This window comes from Phocoena phocoena, chromosome 10 (assembly GCF_963924675.1).
Source record: "Phocoena phocoena chromosome 10, mPhoPho1.1, whole genome shotgun sequence".
Classification (NCBI taxonomy): Eukaryota; Metazoa; Chordata; class Mammalia; order Artiodactyla; family Phocoenidae; genus Phocoena; species Phocoena phocoena.
The window spans coordinates 81,648,036-81,674,688 of record NC_089228.1 but is presented as its reverse complement, the minus strand read 5'-3'; the positions used below and the strand labels follow the sequence as shown (position 1 = coordinate 81,674,688).

At 53.9% G+C, this 26,653-nt stretch overlaps 1 protein-coding gene across 2 annotated transcripts; it reads right to left on the bottom strand.

Annotated features, from left to right (window-relative positions):
- Positions 1-364: 364 nt before the first annotated feature.
- Positions 365-24,045, bottom strand: NOTCH4 (notch receptor 4). Of its 2 annotated transcripts, none has more exons than XM_065886464.1 (30): positions 23,843-24,045; positions 22,970-23,051; positions 22,491-22,783; positions 20,552-20,899; positions 20,330-20,452; positions 19,984-20,220; positions 19,704-19,859; positions 19,071-19,265; positions 17,281-17,394; positions 15,873-15,986; positions 15,664-15,786; positions 14,662-14,821; positions 13,880-14,025; positions 13,311-13,463; positions 12,972-13,089; positions 12,642-12,729; positions 12,128-12,281; positions 10,238-10,422; positions 8,010-8,262; positions 7,648-7,760; positions 6,151-6,674; positions 5,192-5,575; positions 4,908-5,083; positions 4,144-4,363; positions 3,883-3,964; positions 3,646-3,784; positions 2,836-3,131; positions 2,446-2,593; positions 1,834-1,931; positions 365-1,653 (listed from the first exon to the last, which is right to left on the bottom strand). In XM_065886464.1, the coding sequence occupies exons 1-30, from the start codon at positions 23,910-23,912 to the stop codon at positions 964-966; spliced, it is 5,982 nt and encodes a 1,993-aa protein (XP_065742536.1). In that variant the 5' UTR covers positions 23,913-24,045; the 3' UTR covers positions 365-963. The 2 variants fall into 2 exon arrangements, with proteins under 2 accessions (XP_065742536.1, XP_065742537.1); XM_065886465.1 differs by having other exon boundaries at positions 3,892-3,964; positions 23,843-24,001.
- Positions 24,046-26,653: the final 2,608 nt, after the last annotated feature.

Sequence of the window (26,653 nt, the reverse complement as noted above, 5' to 3'; positions counted from 1 at the left end):
TCTATCGCCATGAAAGAGGTATAACCATATTGCTGAATGGTGGTTAAAGTTTGAGGTGCTCTCTCCATCTCCCTCTACATGAGGCCTCAGGAATCTCCCAAGTGGCTATAAAAAAATGCCCTTGGAAGAGGGACAAAGAGTATGCATGGTTTAGTGTGCATGTGTGATTTCTCATTGGGCTACTAGAGACTCTTGCCTTTAGATGATACCCTAAATTAACATAGGACCCCAAATCTACTCATTCCTGCCCTTAAAACTATACTCAAAGCTTCCATCCAAATGTTGAACCTAGGGCACAAAATTCTGAAAACACTCTGCAGTCAACTTCGTGTTTTTTCCATTCCCCAACCCCTCCAAAAGACGGTAACACTTCAAATCAGCTTTATTATGGGGTGACAGATTTGGGGTTCTTAGATATAGTGGTGGCTAGAAGAGTGGCACTTCATCCCTGCAGTGGTTTGTTTGGGGGTGGGGTGAGGTGGGGAGAATGCAAGGAGTCATCAGCTGGAGTGACCCTTGGCCCTGCCTTCTGTGCCTACACAGTGCCTGGCACACAGGAGGTGCTCAATAAATATCTGTCAGCCGTTTGTGGGTAGTGGGGGTTACAGGCGATAGAGGCTCCCTTTGGAAACAGTATACAGGAAAGAACATCTTACATTCTATCTGTCTGCAGTTCTTGGTTCAGGGGTACTTCTCCCATTCCACTCCATCCTCCTGTAACACCTCATCCTTATTTTCTGTGAGAGAGGTTGGGCCTGCTTCATCCCAGCACCCTGAACCCTCTTTCCAGGGCTGCAGTTTCTCCACGTGGAAGACGATGTGGCATACACCATTTTGGGAGAGACACTACACTCATGACCCCTCACTTTTGAGGCTCAAGGATCTTAAAATCTGGAGGCCTTCCATACTGCTTGTCATTTAATGAGTACTCACTTTTAGAATCCCTCCCTGACATGCAGCCTTTTATTTCTCACCCTCGCCTCCCGCATTTAAGGGTATTACTTGGTGGGCTGGGGGACCCCATGCAACTTGAGGGGATCCCCGCTCAGGGGACGGAGTGAGGCAAGGAGGTGGGACTGGAGTGTTGGAGGCGGGGCCGCAGGCTCCTAGAGCCACCCAATCGCAGGGCCAGTCAACAGCTGAGGCCACACCCCCGCTCCCGGCCGCAACCCCGGATCTTCCTCGCACTATTGCATGGTTGGACGGAGGCCCGCGCATGCCTGCAGAAAACCTACGGCCGCGGAGGGGCGGGCCTTCTCCTGCTCCTTTCGATAGGCTTCGGCAGTGCGAATGGGCCCCGCCCCCATGGGCGGCCAAGTCTACGGACAAAGTCCGGGCTTGAGGATAGGCTCCAGCTGACAGCGTCCGGCAGCGCGGCTGAGCCCCGCCCCCACGCGGGGGCACGCTTCCTGATGCAGTCCGCGCGCGCTGCAAGGCGCCGGCGCCGCGGCCCGGCGTCGCTTTGTGACGAGCCTCCGGTGGTCCCGCCCCTTCCAGCAGCGTCAGCAGATCCCAGTGGTTGCGCTGGCGTGCGATGTCCCCGGGCGCTAGCCCGGCTTGGTCCCGCAGCCCTCGGGCGGCTCCCAGCCCCAGCAGCAGCTGGGCTACCTCCATGGCTCCTTCTCGGGCCGCCAGGAACAGCGGCGTCTGCTCCTGCCCGGGAGGAAACAGCCAGCGGGGGCGGTCAGGGAAGGCCACGCCCACAAGACTGGCCCTCCTGCTTGACCGGTGGTCCCTCCCCCTTCAGGTTTTTCGGAGTTCCGGCGCTTTGCACCTCTCCCGCGTCAGCTTAATCGTGGGGGGGTGGGGGAGGGGCCCGCTACCCGCTCTAACCCTGCCGTCCAGTGCGTCTTTATCGGCTCCGGCCTGGAGAAGGGAGCGGGCGGCCCGGGCGTTGTTCACGGCGGCGGCCCAGTGCAGCGCGGTTTTTCCTAGGGCACCACGTGAGAGGTTGTTACCCCGAGGCTGGAGGCCCGACGCCTGGGTTCCTGTTTCCCACGGATTCTGGACTTGGGGGAAGGGCTATTCAGCCCGCCGGGTCCCTCAAAGGCGGAAGCGTTGCCCGGGTGACCGCCGGCTTGCGGGAAGCGTTGCCCCAGTGACGTCACCGGCGCGCGGGAGGGACAATGGGGCATTGTTCTGGGGTCAATGGGACCGGCAGACCACGTCCCTCCCACGAGACCCCCTCCCTTCTCACACTCTTCCCCCATCCTAGTTCCCAGTGGACTAGGGTAGTGTGTGTGTGTTTGAGGATGATGAGGGCAGACTCACTTGCTGCCTACTGCCACCGTACTGTGCAGATTTACCACCTTGACAGCAGGGTGGGAGGGAATGCCCCAGCTTCCAGTTGGTCCCTCTGCTAACCCCCCTTTTTTGCATCTTATCTCACACCCCCCATTTGCTGAACTTCTTGATAGCACAACATCAACTTCCCCAGATCCATACCCCATTTATCTCTGGCCCCCACATCTGCTTGGGCTGCAATCAGTTCTTCAACCAGGTCCTCAACAGCTAGCCTGGCGGCCAGCATCAGGGCTGTGGTCCCATCGTCTGTCCGCGCATCTACTGCAGTCTGTCTGCTGCGGAGTAAGAGCTGGGGCGGGGTGGGGGTGGGGCGGCAGAGAGGGCCAGTGACCCCTGGTATATCTGGACTGCTAGCTAAGGTCCCTCACACTGTTCAGCACCTCCGAATCCATATTCATCCATCTGTTCTTGTTTCTCTTTCAGTCCCCAGTCTCACATCACCTTCCTCTCTGCCAAACCCAGAGGATGCTATTGCCCAGCCTTACTTGCAAGTTTGCCCCGTTTCCTTTAGCAGCCCCAGTGTGCACTGACCTGGCAAACCTCCCGAGCATCAGCAGCCACAGCGGTGTGAAGCGGGGTGCGCCCTGCCCGGTCTGGCTGGTTGGGGTTGGCTCCTGCCTCAAGGAGGCGGCGGGCAGCGGTTGGCCGGGAGAATCGAGCAGCCAGGTGCAGGGGAGTCTCCCCAGTGCCCACGGTGTGAACCTGGGGACAGGCCCCTCCACCCAGCAGAGGTTCCCAGGGCTCAGGGCTTCCCAACCATGTCTCCTGATAGGTCCTGGACTCCACTCCCCCACAGCAGACTGCTGACATCAGGGGTGTCACCCCATCTGTGGGTGAGAGACATGAAAAATGGGAGACAACTGGGGAAGGGGGAGAACATGGAGGCTCAGGGAGAGTCACAGCTTGAGGTGTCAGGAAGCCCAGCTTGGGTTCTTGATTTTGTGTGGCTTTAGTCAAGTGACTTTCTACTTTGTTTTTCTCTGGGCTTTGGTTTCCTCATCTGTAAAAGGAAGCATCAGGCCTTAATACTCTAACATTCTAGGGCAGTGATTCTCAAACTTGAGTCCTGGATCAGACTCACCTGCAGGGCTTGTTAAAACACAGATTCCCCAATATTTTGAATTTCTGAATCGGTAGCTCTGGAGTGGAACCTGAGAATTTATATTTCTAACAATTTCCCTGGTGATGCTGATTCTTCTGTCCTGGGACCCCACTTTGAGAATGGCTGTTGGAAGCACTCACTCTAATATTAGTTTCTCCAGTTCTGATGTCAAAGGACTTTCTGATTCTAAAAGGGTCAAAGGGAGTTTTCATTTTCTTGGTCTGGGTTGGCTCACATACCAGGTCCACGGGTGTCCACATCAGGGACATCCATCTCAGAATCCTGGGGAGGAGTCAGCATGGCTGCCTGGGGGAGTTCCTGACAGTCACTACTCAGAGGCCAGAGCTGGCACTTGGAGGGTGAGGCCATTTCTTCAGCCTTGGGGATCAGGACAAGCAAGGATCAGTGAAGGAAGGTTGACTTGTCCCTTCAACCCCTCCGTCACTTTAGGACCATTCCTGCCCCAGTGCTTTCACCTGGTCCGCCTCTTCTCCTTCCTTGGGGCCTGAGCACATTACAACTCCATCCTCATCAACTTCTGCCTCTGGTTTCAGTGCCCTGGAAGGGGGTGGGTGGGTAGAGGACCTTCAGGGTCCCTAAGATTTCCAGCAGTCTTCCCACCCGTCTCCCCTTCCCGTGTCTTCAACTTCTGCATAGCATCTCTTATTGCTTCTGATCATAAATATCTCCACAGGAAAGAGTCCCCTCCCTGAGCCCCAGTTCTTTCTCACTCTCACTTGAGGCCGATGCTGTCCTCGCCCAGCGGGGGCCGGCGTCGGCGGGGAACTGGCTGAGTCTGAGACCTTCGAGTGAACCCAGGGGGCAGCCAGAGGGCCCCATGCTCTCGGCGCTTCCGGCGGATGAGCTGGAGGACGAGAAGAGCCCCGAGGGCCAGGAGAAGCACCCCGGCCACCGGCGAGCACAGTACAGGCCAGGGAAGCTGGTTGGCGGGGGGGTCTGGTGGAAGAGACACAGTCAGAAAAAGAGGCCATTCCTCGTGAGGCTGGGTACTCTGGTGAGACCTTTGGACAAGTGCAGTAACCTCTTTTTGCCTCAGTTTCCTCAACTGTAAAATGGGAATAATAACAGTACTTGCCTCATAGGGGTCGTTGGGAGGATTAAATAAGTTAATACTGTAAAATGCTTAGAGCAAGGCCTGGCACGTAGTAAGTGGTATATAAGAGCTATTATTCTCTCATGTGCTATGAATTGTTTGATACGGGGATGGTTGGATACTCTTGGCTTAGTAGAATAGACCAGAAACCCAAGGTTTGTGGGCGGTCTGTGATAGAGGTTAGAATAAAGTACTGAGGGAAGTAAAGGAGATTGCAGAGCAAATGGGCCATGAGGAGATCTAGCTGGAGAAGAACGTTAACAAAGGTAAGTCTCCACAAAGAACATTTGGGGTTCCAGTGCTTCTGTTTCATTTGACTTCATTGCTGGTTGCTGGCGTGAAAGCTGGCCTGGGAGCAAAGTCAGGGGAAATGACGGGGCCACCTACCGGTGCCTGCACGAGGGTGGGCAGCCAGCAGGGGTCCTGGCAGTAGGGGCTCCAGGGCCCCCACTGCGGCCATCGCAGCAAGGAAGCGGAGCAGGAGCCCAGGGTCCCAGGGACAGCGGGATGCAGGATGGTCGGGGCCACAGTGGGACAAGTCCACATCCATCACCACCACAAACCTGCGGGGAAGGCACCGCAGAGACCCCTCGGTTGGTCCCTGCTTCCCTTCCCTCTGCTGGTTAAAAACTAATGTCTGCCCCCTCTTCCCCGCCTCCCAGCCTTCTTACCCAGTGCTGAGGGAGTCCGTCTCCTTGCCTGTAGGCTGTGTTTGAGGGGTTGCTCTCTCATGGTGAGAGGGGTCTGGGGCTCCTCCTAGCTCCTCTTCGGCCTGGGCTCCAGGATAGGGGTACACCATGTTCCTGCCATCACTATCTTTCCTTACCCAAAGCCCTACCCTCAGAGTCAGGGACAGCACCCGGGCCAGGGCAAGCAGCTGCTGGTCCAGGGTTGAGGGGCTCAGCACCACCAGCAGGGCCAGGGAGGGCCCCCACTCCGAGTCCCCATCTTCGGGCCTGCAGTCGCCCCCATCCCAGCCACATTCTGCAGTGTTGCAGCCCTTCTCACAGTGTCCATTGTGGAAGTGATCACGGCAGTACTGGTCGTAGGCTGGACTGTGGGTTGAGGAGACGGGGACTCAGGACCCCCAAAGAAACCTGACTTCCTCATCCCAGAGAGGATTCCTAATACTCCACAGCCTCTAGGGCTCTGGTTGCTAAGTGGGGGCAGCTCTGGAGTAATGGGCTTAGACCCCGGATGGTAGGTAGTCCAGACACCCTAATGTCTACTGACACCTTTGTTTGCTAACACTGTCCCCACTCTCTACCCTCCCAAACTCCTGTCTCCCTGAAGTGAAGCCCTTTTCCCTCAGGGATGCTGGTTGCTAGGGGAGATACTCCATGGCAACAGGGCTTAGAGAGAGAAGCTTGAGGCCAGAGATCCCACAGCTCTCAGAGGGTAGCTCTGAAAGAGGCAGTGCCCTCTTTCTTGGTCCCCACATTAAATATTCATGCTGCCCCATTCCTCTGGGTTGGAGTCTAGCGTCTTATACCCCTAATTAGCAATGGTTATTAGGGTGGAAACTCCCTGAAGCTTGAGGCTGTGGTCATGCTGTAGCTCAAGAGATATCTGTGTCCTTCCTTCTACCCTCACCCTGCCCCCGCCCAGCCCTTCAGGGTTTCAGACTCACGTGCAGGCTGGAGGAGTCTCACAGTCATAGCCATCAAACAAACACTCTTCAGAGTCACACTGTGGATGGCACTGCCCATCCCGGAAGAGAAGCCAGCACCGAGAGTGGGAGGGGCAGCCCTTCCAGGGGTCTGGGACCCCCAGGGAGCAGTCCCCACCATCCCAATTTCCTCCTGGGCCGCTGCAGCCAGTGTCGCAGGCCCCATCTCCACTTCTGCCCTCACATCCCTTTGCTCCAGGCCTCTGACACCGGGGCCCTGGAGAGCTGGGAGGGCAGGAGCATCGAAAGCCCGGGCCCCCCAGCCCAGGGGTCTCTGAGCAGCTGCCATTGTGTAGGCATGGAGAAGGAGGGCCACAGCCTGGAGGGACGGGTGGGGTCAGGCAGTCAGGGCCCCCATAGCCATTGAGGCAGGCACAGCGGGGTGGGAATCCAGGCTTGTGGGAGGGCAGACACAGGCCACCGTGGTGACAGTGATGTAGACCGCAGGAGGGGGCTCTGTGGCTGCAGGTGGGGCCTTCAAAACCCTGCGGAGAGGAGGAGAGAAATTGGGGGAAGGACCTTGTAATATTCTCCCCACCTCCCCTTAAGCTAACCCCTGCATTAAGATAACTCAGAGGGTCCTAGATTCTCATATCTGGAAGGGGCCTCAGAGAACATCAAATTCATCGTTTTACAGTAGTGGAAACCATGTCCCCCCCCCCCTTTTTTTTTCACACAGTGACATATTGCATAGTGGGGAGAATGGATGAAACAGCTGTTCGCAAGAACGTGGGTGAAAGAATGAATCTATGTACACGTATAACTGAATCACTTTGCTGTATACCTGAAGCTAACACAGCATTGTAAATCAGCTATACACCAATTTAAAAACAAAACAAAACAAAACAAAACATGGGTGAACCATCATCATGATGTGAGTCCTGGAAGACGAAACTGTTAACAGAGTAATAGTAACTGAACTAATACTATATTATCTTGATCCTTGGAGATAGGATTATGTACTTTCTCTTCCTCTGGAAGGGGAACAGGATACAACAGGAGGACATAAGTACATGAGAGTTATTATTAGTATTGTAATTCTTGTTTTAGGTTCATGGGTGTTATCTTGTAAGGATAACTAAAAGAAGGCAGTACCTAAACTAATGTTAGTTTGTATGTTAGTGTATCATGAACCAAGGCTTAATTAACCCACTTTTATGCATCTGAGGTCTATAAACAAATACACACACGGAGTTAAAGGAACTTATCCAAGCTCACCCAGCTGGCCTTGGGTACCTTCCCTTAGGCAGTGCCCGTGGTTTCTGAAAGTTCCATTCATGCTACCACCTGATCCTGCCTTTCCCCACGACTGCTGCTGAGAGCCACTTACCACTGTGGACATGAGATGGCTTTCTCCAATAGTTGCCAATCCAGTGCTCCCCCAGGTTCCCGGCTCAGGCATTCTCACCTTACGTCAGCGTTGGGGGCAACAGAGAAAGCAGTTTTGTGGTCTCTCACCTGGGGGCAGTGGCAGGTGAATCCTGGTGGTGGTCCTGCTGTGGCCTCACAGGACCCTCCGTGGGAGCAGGGCTGGCTCTGGCAGGGGTCTAGCTCCACTTCACACCACTGGCCTGTGGCAGGGGTGGGGTTAAACATAACACTCTGTTTCAGTCGCTGCCTCCTTGCTAGCTCGTTCCTGGGAGACAGCCCAGCACTAGCCGCACAGGCAAAGGGGTGGTGGGCATGTTCTCTGGTGTGGGGTGTAGAGGCAGGGGGATGGACCAGGTGACTAGGCTGCCTCATGGGTGGGGATTGTCTGGGTTTCCATGGTCAATTCAGCTGTGCCCAGAAATGCTCATACCCCCTCTCTCAGACCTTACCTGTGTGTCCAGGCAGACACTGGCAGTAGAAGGCATTGGCCAGAGAGTGGCAGGCTGCAGTGCCTGTGGGGTGACAGGGCTGGTCCAGACATTCATCCACGTCCCCCTCACAGCGCAGCCCCACAAAGCCTGGAGGGCAGGCACAGTGGAAGCCTCCAGGTTTGGGGGTGCACGTTCCATGGTTGTGACAGGGCTGGGATTGACAAGCGTCAGGTTCCTCTGAGCAGTTCTGTCCACTGTAGCCTGGTGTACACTTGTAGGCAAAGGGGGTCAGACAGGGAACCAGTAAATGAGCCCATCCTGGCACTCTGGGGGACCCAGCTCCAGGTAGTTTGCCAGCACCCCACCTTCCAACTCAGCATCACTCAGCTCACCGTCCATCACAGCCACGTGTAGCTTAACCCTTGTACCTCAACTCCACGTGATACACAATTATTCGATAATACGCAACTTAACCACTTCCCAGTCCCAAACAATCTCTTTGATTCATTGCCACTAGATATAGCTCCGATTTTGAAAAATCCTTCTTCCCCCAGCCACACACCCACTGGGTTCGCTCATGCTTAATTAATTTATAACCATTTATTGAACGCCTGCTTTGTTTTATGCCAGGCACCTTTTCAGGCTCTAGGAATATAGAGAAAATTAGAACTCATCCCTGCTTCTATGAAATTCTCAGTCAACCAGAGGAGAGACAGCTAGCACTGATTGCGTAATTTATATACATAACCTCATAAAACCCTCCTAACAACCCTCTATATGAATCATCTCATTTGAGTCTCACTTTGCAGAAAAGGAAACTGATTCCTTGAAAGATGAGTGACTTGCACAAGCCACACAGTTGGTAGGTGGCAGAGCTGGGATTCGATGCGTCTATGACTCCATAACTGATGACCTTAACCATTTTCTGATTATCTCATACCATTTTGCTAGTGAGGGAAGAGTCATTGATGAGGTCTGTATCACGTGCCAAGTTCTTGCAGGAGGAAGGAGAGTATGCGAGAATGGAGTACCAGGAAGGCTTCAGAAAAATGGAGGAAAAGGGATTCACAAAGCATCCGAGGAATGGCCAGAGAGCCGGAAGAAGCAGATGAGGGGCGTGTTTGGAAATTTCTGGAGGAAGGAGTTTCATGAAAGAGGAAATAGAGCTGAGTAATGGGTACACGGGGGTTCACTACTGATCAGTACGCTGCTTTTGTGTATGTTTGAAAACGCTTGTAATAAAAAGTTAAAAAATAAAATTTAAAAGTTAAAGAAAGGGCTTCCCTGGTGGCGCAGTGGTTGGGAGTCCGCCTGCCGATGCAGGGGACGCGGGTTCGTGCCCCGGTCCGGGAAGATCCCACATGCCGCGGAGCGGCTGGGCCCGTGAGCCATGGCCGCTGAGCCTGCGCGTCTGGAGCCTGTGCTCCGCAACGGGAGAGGCCACAACAGTGAGAGGCCCGCGTACCGCAAAAAAAAAAAAAAAAAAAAAAAAAAAGTTAAAGAAAGAGGGTGGTTAAAGGATCATGCCTTCTATCCAGACTCGTGTTTGTGAGTACAGGGATCAGGCTGCTTGGACTTGAGTCCCAGCTTTGCCTTCCCGTCCTGCTCAGTGACCTGAACCACCAAGGTAAGGCCCTGACCCAGTCTGGAGAGAAGTTAGGGACATTCCCCCGAGGCAGACGCCTCCTGGGCACCATCCAGTGGAAGAGGGGTGAGGAAAGCCCCCAGAGAGCCGGTCTGGGGTGTAGGGAAGTCAGCTGCAGTTTTGTGTTGCTGGAGCAGGGTTAGGGGTTGGCGGGGAGAGATGAGGCCTGAGAGGCAGGCAGGGCTGGGTCGTGCCGGGCTTGGGACTTCACTGCGAAAGAGGTGGGCAGCCACTGAAGGGTTTTAAGCAGGAGAGTGACAGGCCAGCTTAATATTTTCAACGGAGCACCCTAGTGGTGGAGTAGAGGCCGAACCTTTAGGAGGACAAGTGTGGAGGCAGGGGTGATACTTAGGAGGCTGATGCAGGCGTCCGGGCGGAATGCAACGAAACCCTGGACTAAGGCAGTGGGATGAGGGTGAAGGGGCAAGGACAGAGTTGAGAAATATTTAGGAGGTAAAATTAACCTGACTTGGTGGTTGGTTGGATGTGTGGGGTGAATGAAAAGAAAATGCCCTCTCCCCCTCCCCTTTCTGCCCCATGACTGCTGTTTCCCACATCCAGCCCAAATTTGTCTTCCCCCACCTCCTCTAGACCCTCTCACCTGGCAGAAATAACCATTAGGTTGGGCCATGCAGGTGGCCCCGTGCTGGCAGGGCCTGGACTCACAGGGGTTCACCCTCTCCTGGCATATACTGCCTTGGAATCCAGGGGGACAGTGGCAGAAATGGGAGGGGCCGCTGTCAATGCAGATGCCTCCATTCTGGCACAGGGAAGAGACTTCTGTGCCTGGGAAGAGAGACACACAGGGATTGATAAAGCTAGGTGGGGTGGAAGGATGCTCAGGGGCTCCAGACAATGAGCGGAGAGGTCCATGGAGGGGCCACTGACATTCCTGGGGTGGGTGGAGGCCACTCGGAGCCTGAGGAGTCAGTAACTCTTGACCCTGAAGAGATTAAAACATCAAGTTCCCGACATGGATGGACCTAGAGATTGTCATACTGAGTGAAGTAAGTCAGACAGAGAAAAACAAATATCGTATGATATTGCTTATATGTGGAATGTAAAGAAAAGGGTACAAATGAACTTATCTACAAAATGGAAATAGATTTACAGATGTAGAAGACAAACTTATGGTTATCAGGGGGTAAGTGGGGGAGGGATAAACTGGGAGACTGGGACTGACATATACACACTACTCTATATAAAATAGATAACTAGGGCTTCCCTGGTGGCACAGTGGTTAAGAATCCGCCTGCCAGTGCAGGGGACACGGGTTCGAGCCCTGGTCCGGGAAGATCCCTCATGCCATGGAGCAACTAAGCCTGTGGGCTGCAATTGCGGAGCCTGCACTCTAGAGCCCACGAGCCACAATTACTGAGCCCGCGTGCCACAACTACGGAAGCCCACGTGCCACAACTACTGAAGCCCGCGCGCCTAGATCCCGTGGTCCACAACAAGAGAAGCCACCACAATGAGAAGCCCGTGCACCGAAACAAAGAGCAGCCCCTGCTCGCAGCAACTAGAGAACGCCTGCGCGCAGCAACAAAGACTCAATGCACCCAAAAGTAAATAATAAATAAATTAATTAATTTAAAAAAATCAATAACTAATAAGGACCTATTGTATAGCACAGGGAGCTCTACTCAATACTCTGTAATGGCCTATACGGGAAAAGAATCTAAAAAAGAGTGGATATATGTATATGTATAACTGATTCACTCTGCTGTACACCTGAAACTAACACAACATTGTAAATCAACTATACCCCAACTTAAAAAAAAAAAAAATCAAGTTCCTCCTCCTGCCTGTTTTGTCAGAATGGAGAGAAATACCTCTTCTTTGGCTTATCAGGGCATTATAAGCAACTATATTCTTGGCTTTAAATGTCTCAAGTAAGAAAGAACTCAAGAGAAACTTCAGGTGGGGACACCTGAAGTGGCTTAACTAATGGTCTAAGTCCATCCCCTGGGTTTTGCATCCTCTGATGTTCTCTCACAGTGTTTCCCATCAGCCATCCCCTAACCTCACAATGGTCTCTTTCCTAAGTTCTTCTCATAACAAAACTTATTTGAACAAGAAATAATTTTACCCGGGGGTTGGCATAACATCCAAGTGAGTGGGGCATGGCGAGTGTGTTCAGTGTAGTTGGTTAAGCGTGGTTCACTCTAGCTGAGTTATGACGGTAAAGACAGTGCTGAGTTGTTCCACACTGGATCACTGGGTTATGTCCCTGGTGGTTGTGTTAAACTGGAGTCTGGTTGACTGGGCTGGGTGGTGTTGCTTGTGTTGTGTTGAACGTGATGCTAGGAGTTGAGTTGTGTTAGGCTGTCCTGGGTGTTGAGCTGCAGCATCGATAACTGGTTGTCTGTGTTGCTTTGACTCTTGGTCCACTGTTTGTCCAAATGCTGTGTGTGGATGTCCTTAGGGGTGGGGTAGAGGAGGACACTCTTTTGCTCTTCGTCTGCCCCATAGTCAGTCCTTGGGTCAGTACCTTGGCTCAGAGCAGCCTTCTGGCAGGAGGACAGCGGTAGGTTGCAGAGAGGCCCAGTCCATCCCTGGAGGCACAGGCACTGGAAGGAGGGCCCAGTCTGGAGGCAGTGGGAATTGTGTGGACAGGGCTTCTGAGCACATGAGTCGATCAGCGTCTGAGGGTTAGGAGGGAGCGTGAGGCAGGAAAGAACACCAGGTTCCCAGGCCTAGAGATTGTCCCCTGCCAGTGTCTCAAAATCCCTTACCCTGAAAACTCTCTCCTGAATGGTCTGGGACTAGGTCACCCTCCCTGGATTCCTTGGATACCCACATCCCAGAACAGTCGCTGGGACCAGAAATCCTTTCAGTGAACCATACAGATCTCAAGTTAGACCTCAACTCGTAGACTTCCACACCTCCTTTCACGTGGATACCTCTCCTAAGCTTCCCTGCTGCCACCTTTTAATACCCGAGGCCCTCTTACTAGAGCTCTCCTGCCCCTCCCTCCTCAGCACACCTGGCTCAGTGCCCCTCACCTGGCAGCTGCCTCCTGTGTAGCCAGGGGGACAGAGGCAGCGGGGACCCTGAGGGCCGTCTTGGCAGGTTGCCCTGTTCCTACAGGGGCTGGATAAGAAAGAGAGGGGGCACAGTAGGAGGAAGGCCAGGGCAACAAGGGGAGGGAGTGTGTGATGTGGTGGCAGGCAACCACTGGGGAGATGGGAAAGTAGGAGGGAAGGCAGAGTGAAAGGATGTGGGATGTGGGATGAGAGGCAGCATGGCGCCCCAGAGGAGATGGAGAGGAAGGGTGGCGAGGGCTCCCTCCCTCCCTCCCTCCCTCCCTCCAGGGGTCTCTGTGCCCTGCTCACCTGTCCGCACAGCTGGGACGGATCCTTCCCTCGCAGCGTGGGCCCTGGAAGCCCGTGGTGCAGAGGCAGGAGTAGGTGCTGGGCCTGTTCACACAGGTGCCCCCATTGAGGCACGGTGCTGGAGAGAGGAGGCTGTGAGGGGTTGGGTTCCTTGCCTGTAACCTGGCCTGTGGCCTCAGTCACACCACACACGGGGCACCCCCCCGCCCCTCGCAACTTCCCCACCCAAACAACGGCTCACTGTGTCCAGTTAATTCTTTTTTAAATGTGGTACAAACATACCCTGACCAGTTTCTCCATCCTCCTGTGGCCCAGACCCAGCGCATGGTGGGCACTCACCAGAGGCACAGTGGTCAATGCTGGTCTGGCAGCGGAGCCCGGTGTGGCTCAGAGGGCAGGTGCAGGAGTAGCCCCCAGGGCTGGGGCTACAGGAACCACCGTTGAGACAGGGCCCTGAGTGACAAGCTGTCACCTCCTCGCTGCAAGTGGGCCCTGAGGGAAGCGGGTGGGGTCTGAGAAAGGGAAACCTCCTTTTCTCTTCTTTTCCTGCTCTTCCCTTTCCTTCCCTTCCTCACCCCCATCCCCCAACCTCTTTTCTTTTCTCACCACCTCTTACGTCACCCGTGCCCTCTGTAGCCCATGCCCAGTTCTTTTTTTTTTTTTTTTTTTTTTGCCGAACCGTGGGGCATGTGGGATCTGAGTTCCCTGACCAGGGATGGAACCTGCACCCCCTGCAGTGGAAGTGTGGAGTCTTAACCACTGGGCCACCAGGGAAGTCCCAGCCCCTGCCCAGTTCTTCTTGGTGGTGACTGAGATCCAGAGCCCTTTGGACACATGTCTCCACTGGCCTTGCCCTTGATTTAGATGGTGGTCAGCCCAGGGTATATACGGTTTAGGGAGCACCTCACCTGTGTAACCTGTGGGGCAGGTGCAGTTGAAGCCAAAGGGTTGGGGGTGGCAGGTCCCTCCGTGGGCACAGGGTGTGGAGACGCAATCCCCCAGCTCTGTGTCACACTCTGGTCCTGTCCAACCCACATCACACACACACGAGGATCTGGTCATAAAAAGAAAGGGGGGTTTTCTCTTCTCCCCTCCCCGTTGGTCAGACCCCTATGACTTCTTCTTTTTTGGCCCTGGGACTCTGGCCCCTTTCTCAGCGTCTTTGCTCTCAGCATTGTCCCCCTTCTGCCCTACCTGTCCCACTCATTTTCTCCAACTAGATCTATCTATCTATCTATCTATCTATCAATCTATTCATCCATCCCTTCTATAACTTGTTTATTGTCTGTCTTTCCTCATTAGAACCAAAGCTCCATGAGAGTAGATACCTTGTCTCTTTTGTTCTGTGTTGCTCCCCCAATGCCTGGAAATGTATCCACACATAGTAGATGCTCAATAAATATTTGTCTAATGAATGATGAGATGAATTGGTCCTGGGATTTAATACTCTTCTTTCTGCTTTGACCTCCCTAGTCCTCTGTTTCCCTCTTTATTTATGAACTCTCCCCTCATTGGATAACACTCACCAGTCAAACCCTCTCATTGGTTGTGATCTCAGAACTTTGCCATCTTCTTCCCATTCCCCGTTGGTCATTTCCTACAGACTCACCCCTCACTGGCTCTTTTCTCCTGCCTTAGCTGAGGAGGACCCAGAGGAGACTATGAATGGGGAGGGCCTGGGAGATGTTACCTCTGGCAGTGCCCATGGTGGCAGGTGCAGTTGTCTTCAGCTGGGGCACAGCCAGGGCTTCCACTGGGGCAGAGGCAGTGGGCCTCTTCCTCCGGATCCTGGCATCTTTGCTTGGGCTGGCACAGGTTGGGGGCACACAGGGGAATTTCACAGAGATGACCTGGTGTGGGGAGATTGGTCAGAGAGAAAACGGAGTCCCTCCCCGTCCTTGATGGGGCCAAAGGCCGCTTCTTATGCCTGACTTGCTCACTCTTCATGAACCTGTCCTTCAGTGGCTCCCTAATGCCTCAGGATACCAACTTCTTTAGAATGCCACATGGGGTCCTGCATGCCATGGCCTTCCTACAATTGCTATGTTTCTGACCTTCGCCCCATTGTAGCCTAAGCTCTGGATGTCCTACACTCCCTTAAGCGGGGTGTGCTTTTCTTCCCTCCGTGCCTTCGCACATGCTGTTATCTGCAGTTAAAACGCGCTGCCTAGCATTCTGTCTTGACAAACTCCTACTCAGTCTTTAAGACTCCGTTCAGCCATCTTTTCTCATCTCTAGTCTGGGATGGCCAGTCCTTTGTGTTCCTATAGGATCCTGTGCATTCCTCTCTCAGAGCATGTCTCTGGCCCATAATCAACTTGTTGGTCTCTCTACAGTAGATTTAAATCCACTTGAGGATAGCAACTCTTGCTCAACTTAGTGTCTGTGTCTGGCATAGTAGACACTTAATAAATGTTTGCTAAATAAGCAGATGAATGGCTTGCCTTTGAACCTCATCCTCTGCTCCTGTTCCCCAGTCATGCCGCTCATGTTGGGCCTGATGTGGGTCCTACAGTAACACTCACCCTCAGCTCCTGTACGGTTGTGCAGGTTTTGCACTGCATAAATTTAAGGGATTCCATTCTCATTCTGTTCTCACATCCCAATGCTCAAATGCTCATCAGTGACCTCTACTGTACCCCAAATGGACTCAAATACCCCTCCAGTTCTTTCCAATGCCTCCCCCGCTGACCTGTAAAGCCAGATGGGCAGAGGCAAAGGAAAGCTCCTGGGAGGTCAAGGCAGCTGGCTCCAGTGGGGCATGGGCCACTCAGACACTCGTCCACCTCCGCCTGACAGCGTGGGCCTTCAAAGCCTATGGCACAGCAGGAGGGTCAGGGACCTGCACGGAAGTCTGCGCCTGCCCTCACTCTCGCCTCCAGAGTTTGAGCCCCAGTTTACCTGGGAGACACTTGCAATGGAAGGATCCAGGCTGGTCCTGGCACTGCCCACCGTTGGCGCAGGGAGAGCTTCTGCACTCGTTGATGTCCTCCTCACACCGGGGGCCAGTGAATCCTGGTGGGGTTGGGAGTGAGAGGGGAGAGATGACCAAGGTCTTTTTTTCCCTTTTCTTGACTTTCTCTAGATTTATGGGGGAGTTTGTTACAAATGTTTGAGCTTTACAGGCATGATTTCATGGATTCAAACAAGAAATTAGGAGTTAACACTGGTATTTAGCCTTCTCTTTACAAATACAGAAATAACATTGCTACAAATTGCAAGGGAGAGAATCTTGTTTCAAATGGTTTGGTTTGGGGTTTTGTCTAAATGTGTCATTATATAATGAAGGCACCAATATGGGAGCTTTACAAATAGTGATTTGGATTTCAGGACAAAATAGAGCATAACTTGGTAACTTTAGTCTTTTTTTTTTTTTTTTTCTGTATGCGGGCCTCTCACTGCTGTGGCCTCTCCCGTTGTGGAGCACAGGCTCCATCCGGATGCGCAGGCTCAGCGGCCATGGCTCACGGGCCCAGCCGCTCCGCGGCATGTGGGATCTTCCCAGACTGGGGCACGAACCCGTGTCCCCTGCATCGGCAGGCGGACTCTCAACCACCGCGCCACCAGGGAAGCCCAACTTTAGTCTTTATATAAATAAGGCATAACTGGATATGTGTACTAATGCTGAAAATACATTTTATCAAACGAATAAATACAGGTCCTGGCCCTTTCCCTTGCTAGGAAAGGTGAACCTGGAGGACTTCCAGAGAAGACACCTGGGACAGGTGGAGATGACAGGAGGGTGATGCATAAAGGTGAAACAGCCACCTGCCAGCCGTGTGACTTTGGGCAAGCTACCCAACCTCTCTAGGCTCCACTTTATTCTCCTGTAAAAGGGAAATGATAATATAAACTACTCATGGTATCACTGAGAGAATTAAGTGAGATAATGCCTGAAAAGTACATAGCCAAGTGCCTGGCTTAGAGTAAATATTCAATAAACATCAGTTATTATCATAACAGGGAATAGAGGGATGTCCCGTGAAGCTGGAGAAGGAAGGCCTGGGGCGACTTTCCCTGCATCCGTGGCGAACAGTGCCAAGACCAGCCGGGGACCCCCGGCATGCAGGGGGAGAGTACAGAGGACTCTGCAGGAGGGCTGGAGAGGAGGGATATTTGGGTGACTTGGCAGGACAGAGATGAGGGTGGGCGAGTAAGCAGGGGAAGATTTGGAGGACATAACAGAAGAGAGTTTGGAGAAGAGAGAAGGAGTTGGAGAAATGGGGCGCTCCACGGTCTGGCCCGAGAGAGCTTCAAGAGGCCACGGGCGATTGCCAGGCTGGAACCGTGGAGTGGAATCTGCACTCACCGGGCCGGCAGATGCACCGGAAGCCATTGAGCAGGTCGTGGCAGTCAGCCTGGTTCAGGCAAGGGGCAGAGGCGCACTCGTCTGTCTCTACCTCACAGAGCCGCCCTTCTAAGCCTGAGGAGGGGTCAAGAGCGAGGCTCAGCCAGGCCAGCCTTGCCTTAGCTGCTCACCCCTTCTGTCCAGGAGGCCTGGGTTCTAGAACCAGCCCTGTCCCTGACCTGCCCTGTGCCCCAGCAGGCAGCCTCTCCCAGGGGGCCGTCTGCGTGTGGGTTGGAGAGATGAACCCGAGGCCCTGCTGCTCTGCTGTGTTTGGCTCTACCCCCCTCAGGTGTGAAAGCTCGAGGAGCAGGGCTCCTGCCGGGACATGTGGGACGGCTCTGGGGAAGTGCCTTTTGGGCCCATTCCTCTGTGCACAGAAGGCAGGGCTCACCCGGGAAGGCTGATCAGCCTGGAGGTCCTCGAGGTACCAATGTGACAAATGGGCATCTGCTTGGAGGTGATTCACTCCTCTTGTTCTACCTGGGCAGACCTCTGTGCCAGGGAGACCAGGGATCCCCAAGGTGGGGATTTGAAGGGCATCTGGGGACCTGTGTCACTGCCATACTTGTCCTGCTTCTTCGACCTCCTCCCGGTCTCCACTGTCTCACCCTGAACTGAAGCTGGACCTCGGCTGCCTCCCTCTTCTTGCCTGGGGAACCTGCCTCTGAAGCTCCTTGAGATCTACAACCTTGTCCCTTGGATTAGTGGATAGTTTTCTCAGCATTTATCTTTGGATGCTTCTCAGCTTAGGAAAGCTGTGTAGTATAGTGGGTAAAACTGTCAAAGCTCTGGGGTTGAATCCTGGCTCTGCCACTTACTAGCTGGGCAACCTTCAGCAAGTCACTTAACCTCTCTGTGCCTCAGTGTCATTTATAAAATGGGCATAGTAACAATGCTGATTTCATAGGGTTATTGTAAAGATTAGACAATGCATGTAAGATGCTCGGGCACAAAGTAAGCTGTTATTTTCCTGGTTTTATTCAGCTCCCTGATATTGGCTCTCTCACTGCCTCCCTGGAGAGATGTTTACCCCCCTTAAGACTAACTTGTAGGTAGGTGCAGCCTTGCAGCATTCCTTTCCTGTTGTACCAAATTCAAGCACACAGACTGTCTAGGATTTTTTTTTTTTTTTTTTTTTTTGCGGTACGCGGGCCTCTCACTGTTGTGGCCTCTCCCGTTGCGGAGCACAGGCTCCAGACGCGCAGGCTCAGCGGCCATGGCTTACCGGCCCAGCCGCTCCGCGGGATGTGGGATCTTTCCACACCGGGGCATGAACCCGCGTCCGCTGCATCGGCAGGCGGACTCTCAACCACTGCGCCACCAGGGAAGCCCAACCCTTTGGGATTTTAAAGGTTTACTCTCAATCTCTACAGGGGAGAGGTTCTGTGATTAGGATGAGCCTTCTGGGTTGGCATAAGCAGAGGCTGCAAGCATGAAGTTTATTCACTGCTGCTCTGCTCTCCCTTGATGGACCTCTGTGTACAGTGGACCAGTTTGTGTACCCTGCGGTGTCTATGAAATGAATGCAGAGTTGAGCAGTGCACAGCCTCACTACCGTCTGTGGCAGTCCTTCTCCCAGGGGCCGTCAGTTTCCCAGAGTTTTCATCTGGGGGGTGAGGAGAGGAGGAGAAGCATTCTTTGCTGTCTGACCCCAACTGGCCTGAGGCTATCTGTGCTCTACAGGGGTCACATCCAGTGGGTTCGGGATTAGTCTCCCGTCTCCTCTACTTGAGGGCCCACTCAGCTGGTACCTGGTGGGCAGAGGCACTGGAAGGTGGCGAGCAAGTCCAGGCAGGTGCTGCCAGGGTGGCAGGGCTGCGACAGGCACTCATCGTGATCGGCCTCGCAGCGGGATCCCGTGTAGCCAGGGGGACAGAGGCAGTCAAAGGAGCCGGGCGTGTTGAGGCAGGAGCCGCCGTGTTCACAGGGACTGGGGCCTTGCTGGGCTAGGAGGAGAGAAGATCTGGGGGTCCGCAGGGGTCAGTGGTGGAAGGGCGAGGAGGCCAGATTGGCAGGGAAGGTGATGAGATCAAAGTGGGGAAAGGGATTGTGGCTTTAAAATGGAGGAGGACTAAATGGGGCCTCGAGGGCTGAGGATTGGTGAGAAGACTGTGTAAGGCAGAGATGCCAAAAATGGACAAATTCAGGAAAAAGAGATGTTTACTTATTTACGTGGCCACTGTGTGGCTTGCGGGATCTTAGTTTCCCAACCAGGGATCGAACCCAGGCCCTTGGCAGTGAAAGTACGGGGTCCTAACCACTGGACCGCCAGGGAATCCCCAAGATGTTTATATTTTTAATTTGGGAAACAATTGGCCTGTTTCCCTCCTCAGTGCAGAGGCTGTCTGGGGGCTCAGAGAGGGTCTCATGTGGAGGTGCCTCACCCATCTGACACTCGTCCAGATCCTGGTGGCAAGTGGGCCCCGTGTAGCCAGGCTGACACACGCAGAATGTGGAGCCCCTCAGGGGGTTGGTGTTGCACTGGGCTTCCCGGTGGCACGGCTGGCTCAGACACATGTCCTCCATGTGGCACAGGAGGCCTGGAGGGCAGGGTGGAGGCGAGGCTCTCAGAGGCCGCTTGAAGCTCCCAGCTGCCCTCCTGGTGCTTCTGTCACGTACCATCTCCACCTCCCGCCTCCCGCCTCCCTGTACCCCGTGTCACACCTGTGCGGCCAGGTGGACAGAGGCAGGAGAAGGAGCCCACACGGTCGATGCAGGTGGAACCTGGGGCACAGGTGGCGGCAACACAGTCGTCCAGGTTCTCCTCACAGCCCGTGCCCCCCCAGCCGCTCACACACACACAATGGAAGCCACCAGCTGAGTTCTGGCAGGTACCCCCGTTTCTGCAGCGAGGGGGACCCTGAACCTCACATTCGTCCACATCTTCAGAGCAATCCCAGCCTGCCAAGGGGAAGGGGACAGGTGCTGGAGCTGGGGGCCCTGTGAGGAGTGGAGAACAGGGGCTGCCATCTGGGCCACTGGTGCCATCAACTTGGCTGAAACAACTCACCTGTCCAGGCCTCTGGGCAGAGGCAGGTGTAGGTGCCCAGCCCATCCTGACAGGTGCCCCCGTTCTGACACTGGTGCCCGACACAGTCATCTGGATTCACCTCACAGCTTGGGCCTGTGAAGCCTGACAGGGTCATGCGATCAGCTGAGGGAAGGGGACCCATGGGAGACAACCTCCGTGCCCAGAGAGAGGGGCTGCAGGAAGACCCCTGCGAGGACACACCTGGGGGACACAGGCAGAGGTGGAAGGTGGAGTCTCTCCCTGGAACCACTTGACAGGTGCCCCCATTGGGACAGCCCCTGGGGGGGCAGGGTCCTGGCCGGAGCTCACAGCGTGGACCCCCCCACCCAGCGGGGCAGAGGCACTGGAAGGACCCCAGGGTGTTATGACAGGAGGTGCCCTTGGGGCAGGGTCCTGGGTCCCGGAAACACTCGTTGACATCGCGTTCGCAGGCATGGCCCTCGAAGCCAGGTGGGCAGCGGCACTGGATCTGGGGGTATGTGGCCAGACACACCCCTCCGTTGACGCAGGGGTTGGCTGAGCAGAAGTCCCGGAGCTGGCAGTGCTCACCTGAGGCAGAGGACGGGGCAGGGGGGTATTTTCCTAGCACTGCACAAATTCCAGCTCCTCTGAGATGACCCAGCTCTCACTCTGGATTATCTCTGTGTCGAATTTCCCTATTTTCTTCCCTTCCCTCCCATACCCTCTCTGCCCTATTCCATCACCCTCACTTTTATCATTCTTCGGGAGGGTTATATCTGGAGTGACCACATTTCTCAAGCTGAAAACTGAACATGTAGCTCTTGGTGGGAGTACTGTGAATCAGCCCTGCTTGGGAAAATCTGGGACGGAGGGTTCCTCTAGGGTGACCTTGGTGGTGAATTAGAAAGCGCGCAGCCTCTGCAAGCAGGAGACTTAGCCCCTTGCCTTGCCCCGCCAGCTGTGTGCCCTCGGGCAGTCGTCTTGCCTCTCTTATCCTGATTTCCTGATCTTCAGGTGGGTGTAATGGTCCGGATAACGGTAAAGAGACTCACTTCACAGCGGTGTGCACCAGTGGGAATGGTGGCGCTGGCGGCGGTGGCGCTGGTACTGAGCTAAGTAAGCACTTCCTGAGCATCGCCCCCTTTCTTCTCGACAACAACCTTATGAAGTGTGGACATCGGCTGACAACCGAGGACCCAGACAGCTTAAATATCTTATGCAAGGTCACATGTCTAGTCAGTGGCAGAGTTGGCAATGGACCCGAGGAGGGGGCCGCCCGGAGCCCCTACTCTGAAGCACAAGGCATGGCAAGTTGCCACTGACCATCCTTCTTGTCACATACGCTGGTCTCTCACACCCGGTCTCAGGCCCCGTTTCCTCAGAATTTCCTCGTCAGTTAAAAAATCTCCATGTCCTGGGCCCACCCCAGATGCACGAGGGCAGGCTCTCTGGGACAGGGCACCGGTATTTTTAAGGCTTTCCAGGTGACTGCTATGCCTACCTAAGTTTGAGAATCTTTGTCTCTAGTCCACCCCATCCTGGATGCACCCACATCCCAAGCACTCTCTGACCTCGTGGCCTTTGCTGCCTGGTCCAGCCCTCCCCATCCTGGTGAGGTGTTATGGAACCTTTCTCTCCAGGGCCTCGCAGCTCTGTCCGGGCACCCCTGACCACTTCCTCATGGTAGCACACCCTGCCCATCATGTGTCCTGCTCTCTCGCTCCAGGGCTGCACCCACGTCCCGTCACACCGCCCACCACTGCAGTCTTCCCGGGTGACAGTGTGGGCTCCCACCACTCAGAATAGAAGCCATTCAGGTGCTCAGAATGCAGAGTCCTGGAAGTCCCCTGCTGTGCTAGGCATTGACCCTCTAGCTAGTGGACCGAGGGGAGGTTGAGGGGCTGGGAGAGGGGTCAGGGTGGTGTGCGAAGGGGGCTGAGGCAGTAGCTATTTACCAGCTGGCTTGGAAACACCTCAACATCTTAGCAATCGGTACTATCCTGTCGGTGAATGTCAATCTTGGGTAAATGGTTCACCAAGAATTGGCTTGTTGATTCTCTCGGCCTCTCTCCTCAAAGGGCTCGCAGTCTCTCAGGCTCTATTTCCATCTTTCCTACCCCACAGCCCAGCCCGTTGCCCCGGCCTGTCCCCCTTCCTCGCCGCCCCCATCAGTGCTCACCTGTCCATCCCGGCATGCAGGAGCACTGTGGGCGGCCTGAGGCCTGGACGTGGCAGCGGCCCATTTTGGAACAGAAGGAAGAACAGGGGTCCTTGAGCTGGGCCTGGCACCTCTCACCAGTGAAGCCAGAGGGGCAGGTGCAGAAGAAGCTGGGGGCCAAGGGAGAGGGAGGGCTGGGGGAGCTGGGAAGGGTGGGAAGCAGGGCTTGACAGCTGCCTCCATTCTGGCAGAGCTGGGCATCCTGGCAGGGGTCCGGAAACTGGCATGTCTCACCCAGGAAGCCAGGGGCACACCTGGGCAGGGGAGGAGACAGGAGAGCTTACTTCCTGGCCCTCTGCTTTCTCTCCTCCCTCCCTCCTTTGCTTTCATTTGTCTCCCTTCATCTGCTTCACCTCCTCCCTTTCTCCTTCCTTCCCATTTCTCCCCGTCCCCTCCCCTACTCCCCTTCCCAGTCTCCCACTCCCACAAGGTGCACTCACTGGCAGGTCCCTTGCCCCTGAGATAGGCTCAGGCAGGTGCCTCCGTTGGCACAGGGTTCTGGGAAACTCCCGCACTGCAACCCTAGAGATGGAGACGAGGATGAGATGGGAGCAGGTAGCATTACGCTCCACTTTTCCTCCCGGGACGCCCCGGAGGGACCTGCCTGCAGCAGCCCCGCACAGGTGCTCTGAACCCCACCATTGCCTTGATACTCTTGTTCCTAATCCCCACGTGGTGCTCACTCCCCAGACCCCAGATCCCAGGCCTCTCAGTTACTAATCCCCACCCCTCCTTTCCTGTTTATTCTCTGGCCTCCCAAGTCTAGCTTCAGGCTCCATCCCTCGGAAGCAAGACAACAGGAATAAGGAGGGGGGCGCTGAGGGGAGTCCTGGGAGGTGAATGGCTGAAACATTGAAGGGATTTCCTCCAGGAAGGGCCCAGCATTGAGCCATGGGGGGGGGGGCGGGGTGGGGACAGCTGGACCAGGAAAGGGACTTTGTGGGCCCTTGACCTTCCCGTGTCTCCATCTCATCTCTTCCCCTAGCAGCTGGTCCCTCTTTTCCCTCTCTTCCTCCTAAACGTGACTGTAAGAGCACGCTGTCCCCCAGTTCCAGGGCCAACTTGGTTCTCCCTGGGGGTGGGCACCTTCTCGCCCATCCCCCCTACCATCACCACCCCTGGCACAGGGCCCATAGCCTGGGTCTGTGTAGCTGCAGGGGCAGAGCTGTCTCTCCCTGCCGGCAGCCCCATTTGGGGCGTGAGAATCTTCTCCATCCAGTGTCGCCTCAAAGCATGCAGGTTGACGTCCCCAGCCCACTGGACATCCTCCTAAGGAAGGTGGGTCCCCTCACTTCTCCCACCCCATGCCTCACCTCTGGTCTGGACGACTGACCGACACAGCAGCAGCAGCAGCGGCGGCAGCAGCAGTGAAGGGGGCTGCATTCCAGAGCCCCTGCCCAAGCCCAGATCCCCCCTGCCTCTTCCAGTGGGACCCTCAGAGCCCTCACTGAGGCAATAACCACCCACTCTGCTCCCACGGCCCCTTCTTCCTCCTCTTCGGCCTGCTGCGAACCTCACGTCTGAGCTGTTTCCTGAGTCACACAATGTCCTGGACACCCTAGTGATGTGGGGGGGGGGCGGAGTGGAGGAACATTGAGGGGGATGAGGGAGGGGCCTTCTGTCCCTGACAACCCCTGGGGAGGTGGCGAGGAAGGACAGTGTGGCTGGAGTGCAAGTGATAGAAGGGGGAACGGGGTCCCTGGGAGCAGTCCCAGTCCTTCTGTTGTTGTTGTGGTCTCCCCTTTCTAGAGGTGGGAACTGCAAGGTGGCTGCCCTATGCCCTGGGGGCGGGGTGGGGTCAGGACCTGGAAACAGAGGTGTGGGGTGATGAGAGATCTCCTATTCCCCTTGTATGGAGAGGATGCTTGTTTTGCGAGGTCAGTACAGATGTTTCTCAGAGAATCCGCACGCTTCCACCCACTCATCTTGGCAGAAGGAACACAGGGGACTTCTGGGTCCACCCTTGGCTCTTGCTGGGCTGTTAGATTTCTCCTTCTGGGAAACGGAGAAGATGTTGGGCTGGTTTGGGGGGAACTCTAGGCCTTCTTTTGGAGGGGAACGTGTAAGATCGTCATCAATGATAAATGAACATTGTCTCCACTAAATTTTGCAGTCTGGATTATCCATAGCGAACACTGCATTTGTGTGGGTTTCCCTCCTCCCATGTCTCCCTCCCTCCACCGCAGAGGTCCCTGGGATGCAAGGAATGCCAGTCACTGAATTAAAAATTGGAGTCAATAAAATCACAAAAGAGAATGCAGGGCCCTGACTCATTCAACCTTCTTGAGTCAACCCAGGACAGCTTTGGGGTCAGCCACACACCCAGTTCCTCTAGTAGCTCAGAGAACTGAGAGTCCAGGGTGGTTAGAGGTGTCAGCAGCGGCTGTGCACAGCCCCAGCATTGGTGCACCCTGAGTGCCTTTCCATGCCAATAAGTATACTTCGCCAGCACAATTTTTTTTAATTACTTTTTATTTTGAAATAATTTAAAACTCACGGAAAGGAGGCAAGAATACTAAAAATTATTCCAGGATATTCTTCACTCAGATTCACCAATTGATGTCATTTGACCACATTTGCTTTATCATTATTTTTCTAAATACACATTAGTATTTTTTTCTGAACCATTTGAGAGTAAGTTGCACACAGTATATCCCTTTCCTCATAAATACATCGGTGTGAATTTCTTAAGAACAGGAGCCTTCTTTTTGTTTTTTTCTAGAGATTTTATTTTTTCTAAAGAAGGTTAATTAATTAATTAATTTTGCCTGCGTTGGGTCTTCGTTGCTGCACGTGAGCTTCCTCTAGTTGTGGCAAGTGGGACTTTCTCCTCCTTGCAGTGCGTGGGCTTCTCATTGTGGTGGCTTCTCTTGTTGCGGAGCACGAGCTCTAGGCGCACGGGCTCAGTAGTTGTGACTCACGGGCTCTAGAGCGCAGGCTCAGTAGTTGTGGCGCACGGACTTAGTTGCTCTGCGGCAAGTGGGATCTTCCTGGACCAGGGCTCGAACTCGTGTCCCCTGCGTTAGCAGGTGAATTCTTAACCACTGCAGCACCAGGGAAGTCCCAAGAACCTTCTTTTACATAACCACAGTACAGCTATCAAAATCAGGAAACTTAGAGTGATACAATACTATTAGCTAATCTACAGTCCATGTTCAAAATTTGCCAATTGCCTCATAATGTCCTTTATAAAGCTTTTTATTTCTTGGTCCAGAATCTAATCTAGGATTATGCATTGCATTTATTTGTCATGTCTTCTCAGTCTCCTTTATCTTAATAAAATAAAAGGATACAGTTCCTTAGATTTTGTCTTTCATTATATTGATACTTTTGAAGGATACAGTTCAGTTACTTTGCAGACTGTCCCTAAATTTAGGCATGTCTGTTATTTCTTCAGTTTATGCATTTCTGACCAGGAATACCACAGAAGTGATGTTGTGTCCTCACTGCAACACACCAGGAGACACGTGAGTCAACATCATTCTTTTTTTTTTTTAAAGTAATTAATTATTTTATTTTTGGCTGCATTGGGTCTTCGTTGCTACGTACGGGCTAAGCGGGGGTTACTCTTTGTTGTGGTGCGTGGGTTTCTCATTGTGGTGGCTTCTCTTGTTGTGGAGCAGGGGCTCTAGGTGCGTGGGCTTCAGTAGTTGTGGCTCGTGGGCTCTAGAGCACAGGCTCAGTAATTGTGGCCCATGGGCTTAGTTGCTCCGCGGCATGTGAGATCTTCCCGGAGCAGGGCTCGAACCCATGTCCCCTACATTGGCAGGCAGACTCTTAACCACTGCGCCACCAGGGAAATCGGAGCTAACTTCATTCTTAATGGTTGCCTAGTATTCCACTGTTTGGTGAACTCTAGTTCACTGAAACCAGTTTCCTATTGTGGGGCGGCACTTAGGTGGCTCTCAATCTTTAAAAATATGAGAAACTATGCTGCAAAAAATATTCTTTTTTTTTTGCAATAAATATTCTTGAACTTACATACTTGAGCGGTTGTCTAGTTATTTCTTTAGGCTAAATTCCTAGAAGAGAATACTGAGCCAAAGGATAGACTTAAAAATTTTTTTTGGCTTTGAGAAGCATTAGGACATGTATCTACTTGTAAGTCTCCTCCATTTTTCAAT

Excerpts from the sequence above, each read along its gene's own strand:
- NOTCH4 (XM_065886464.1), bottom strand. The coding sequence starts at position 23,912 with ATGCAGCCCCCTTCACTGCTGCTGCCGCCGCTGCTGCTGCTGCTGTGT. Across the intron at positions 20,453-20,551 it reads CCTCTGCCTGTGTCCCCCAG|GCTTCACAGGCCCAAGCTGT; the intron begins GTGTGTCCTCGC and ends TGACCCTGTCAG. Across the intron at positions 5,576-6,150 it reads GAGACTCCTCCAGCCTGCAC|TCCAGCCTACGACCAGTACT; the intron begins GTGAGTCTGAAA and ends CTCAACCCACAG.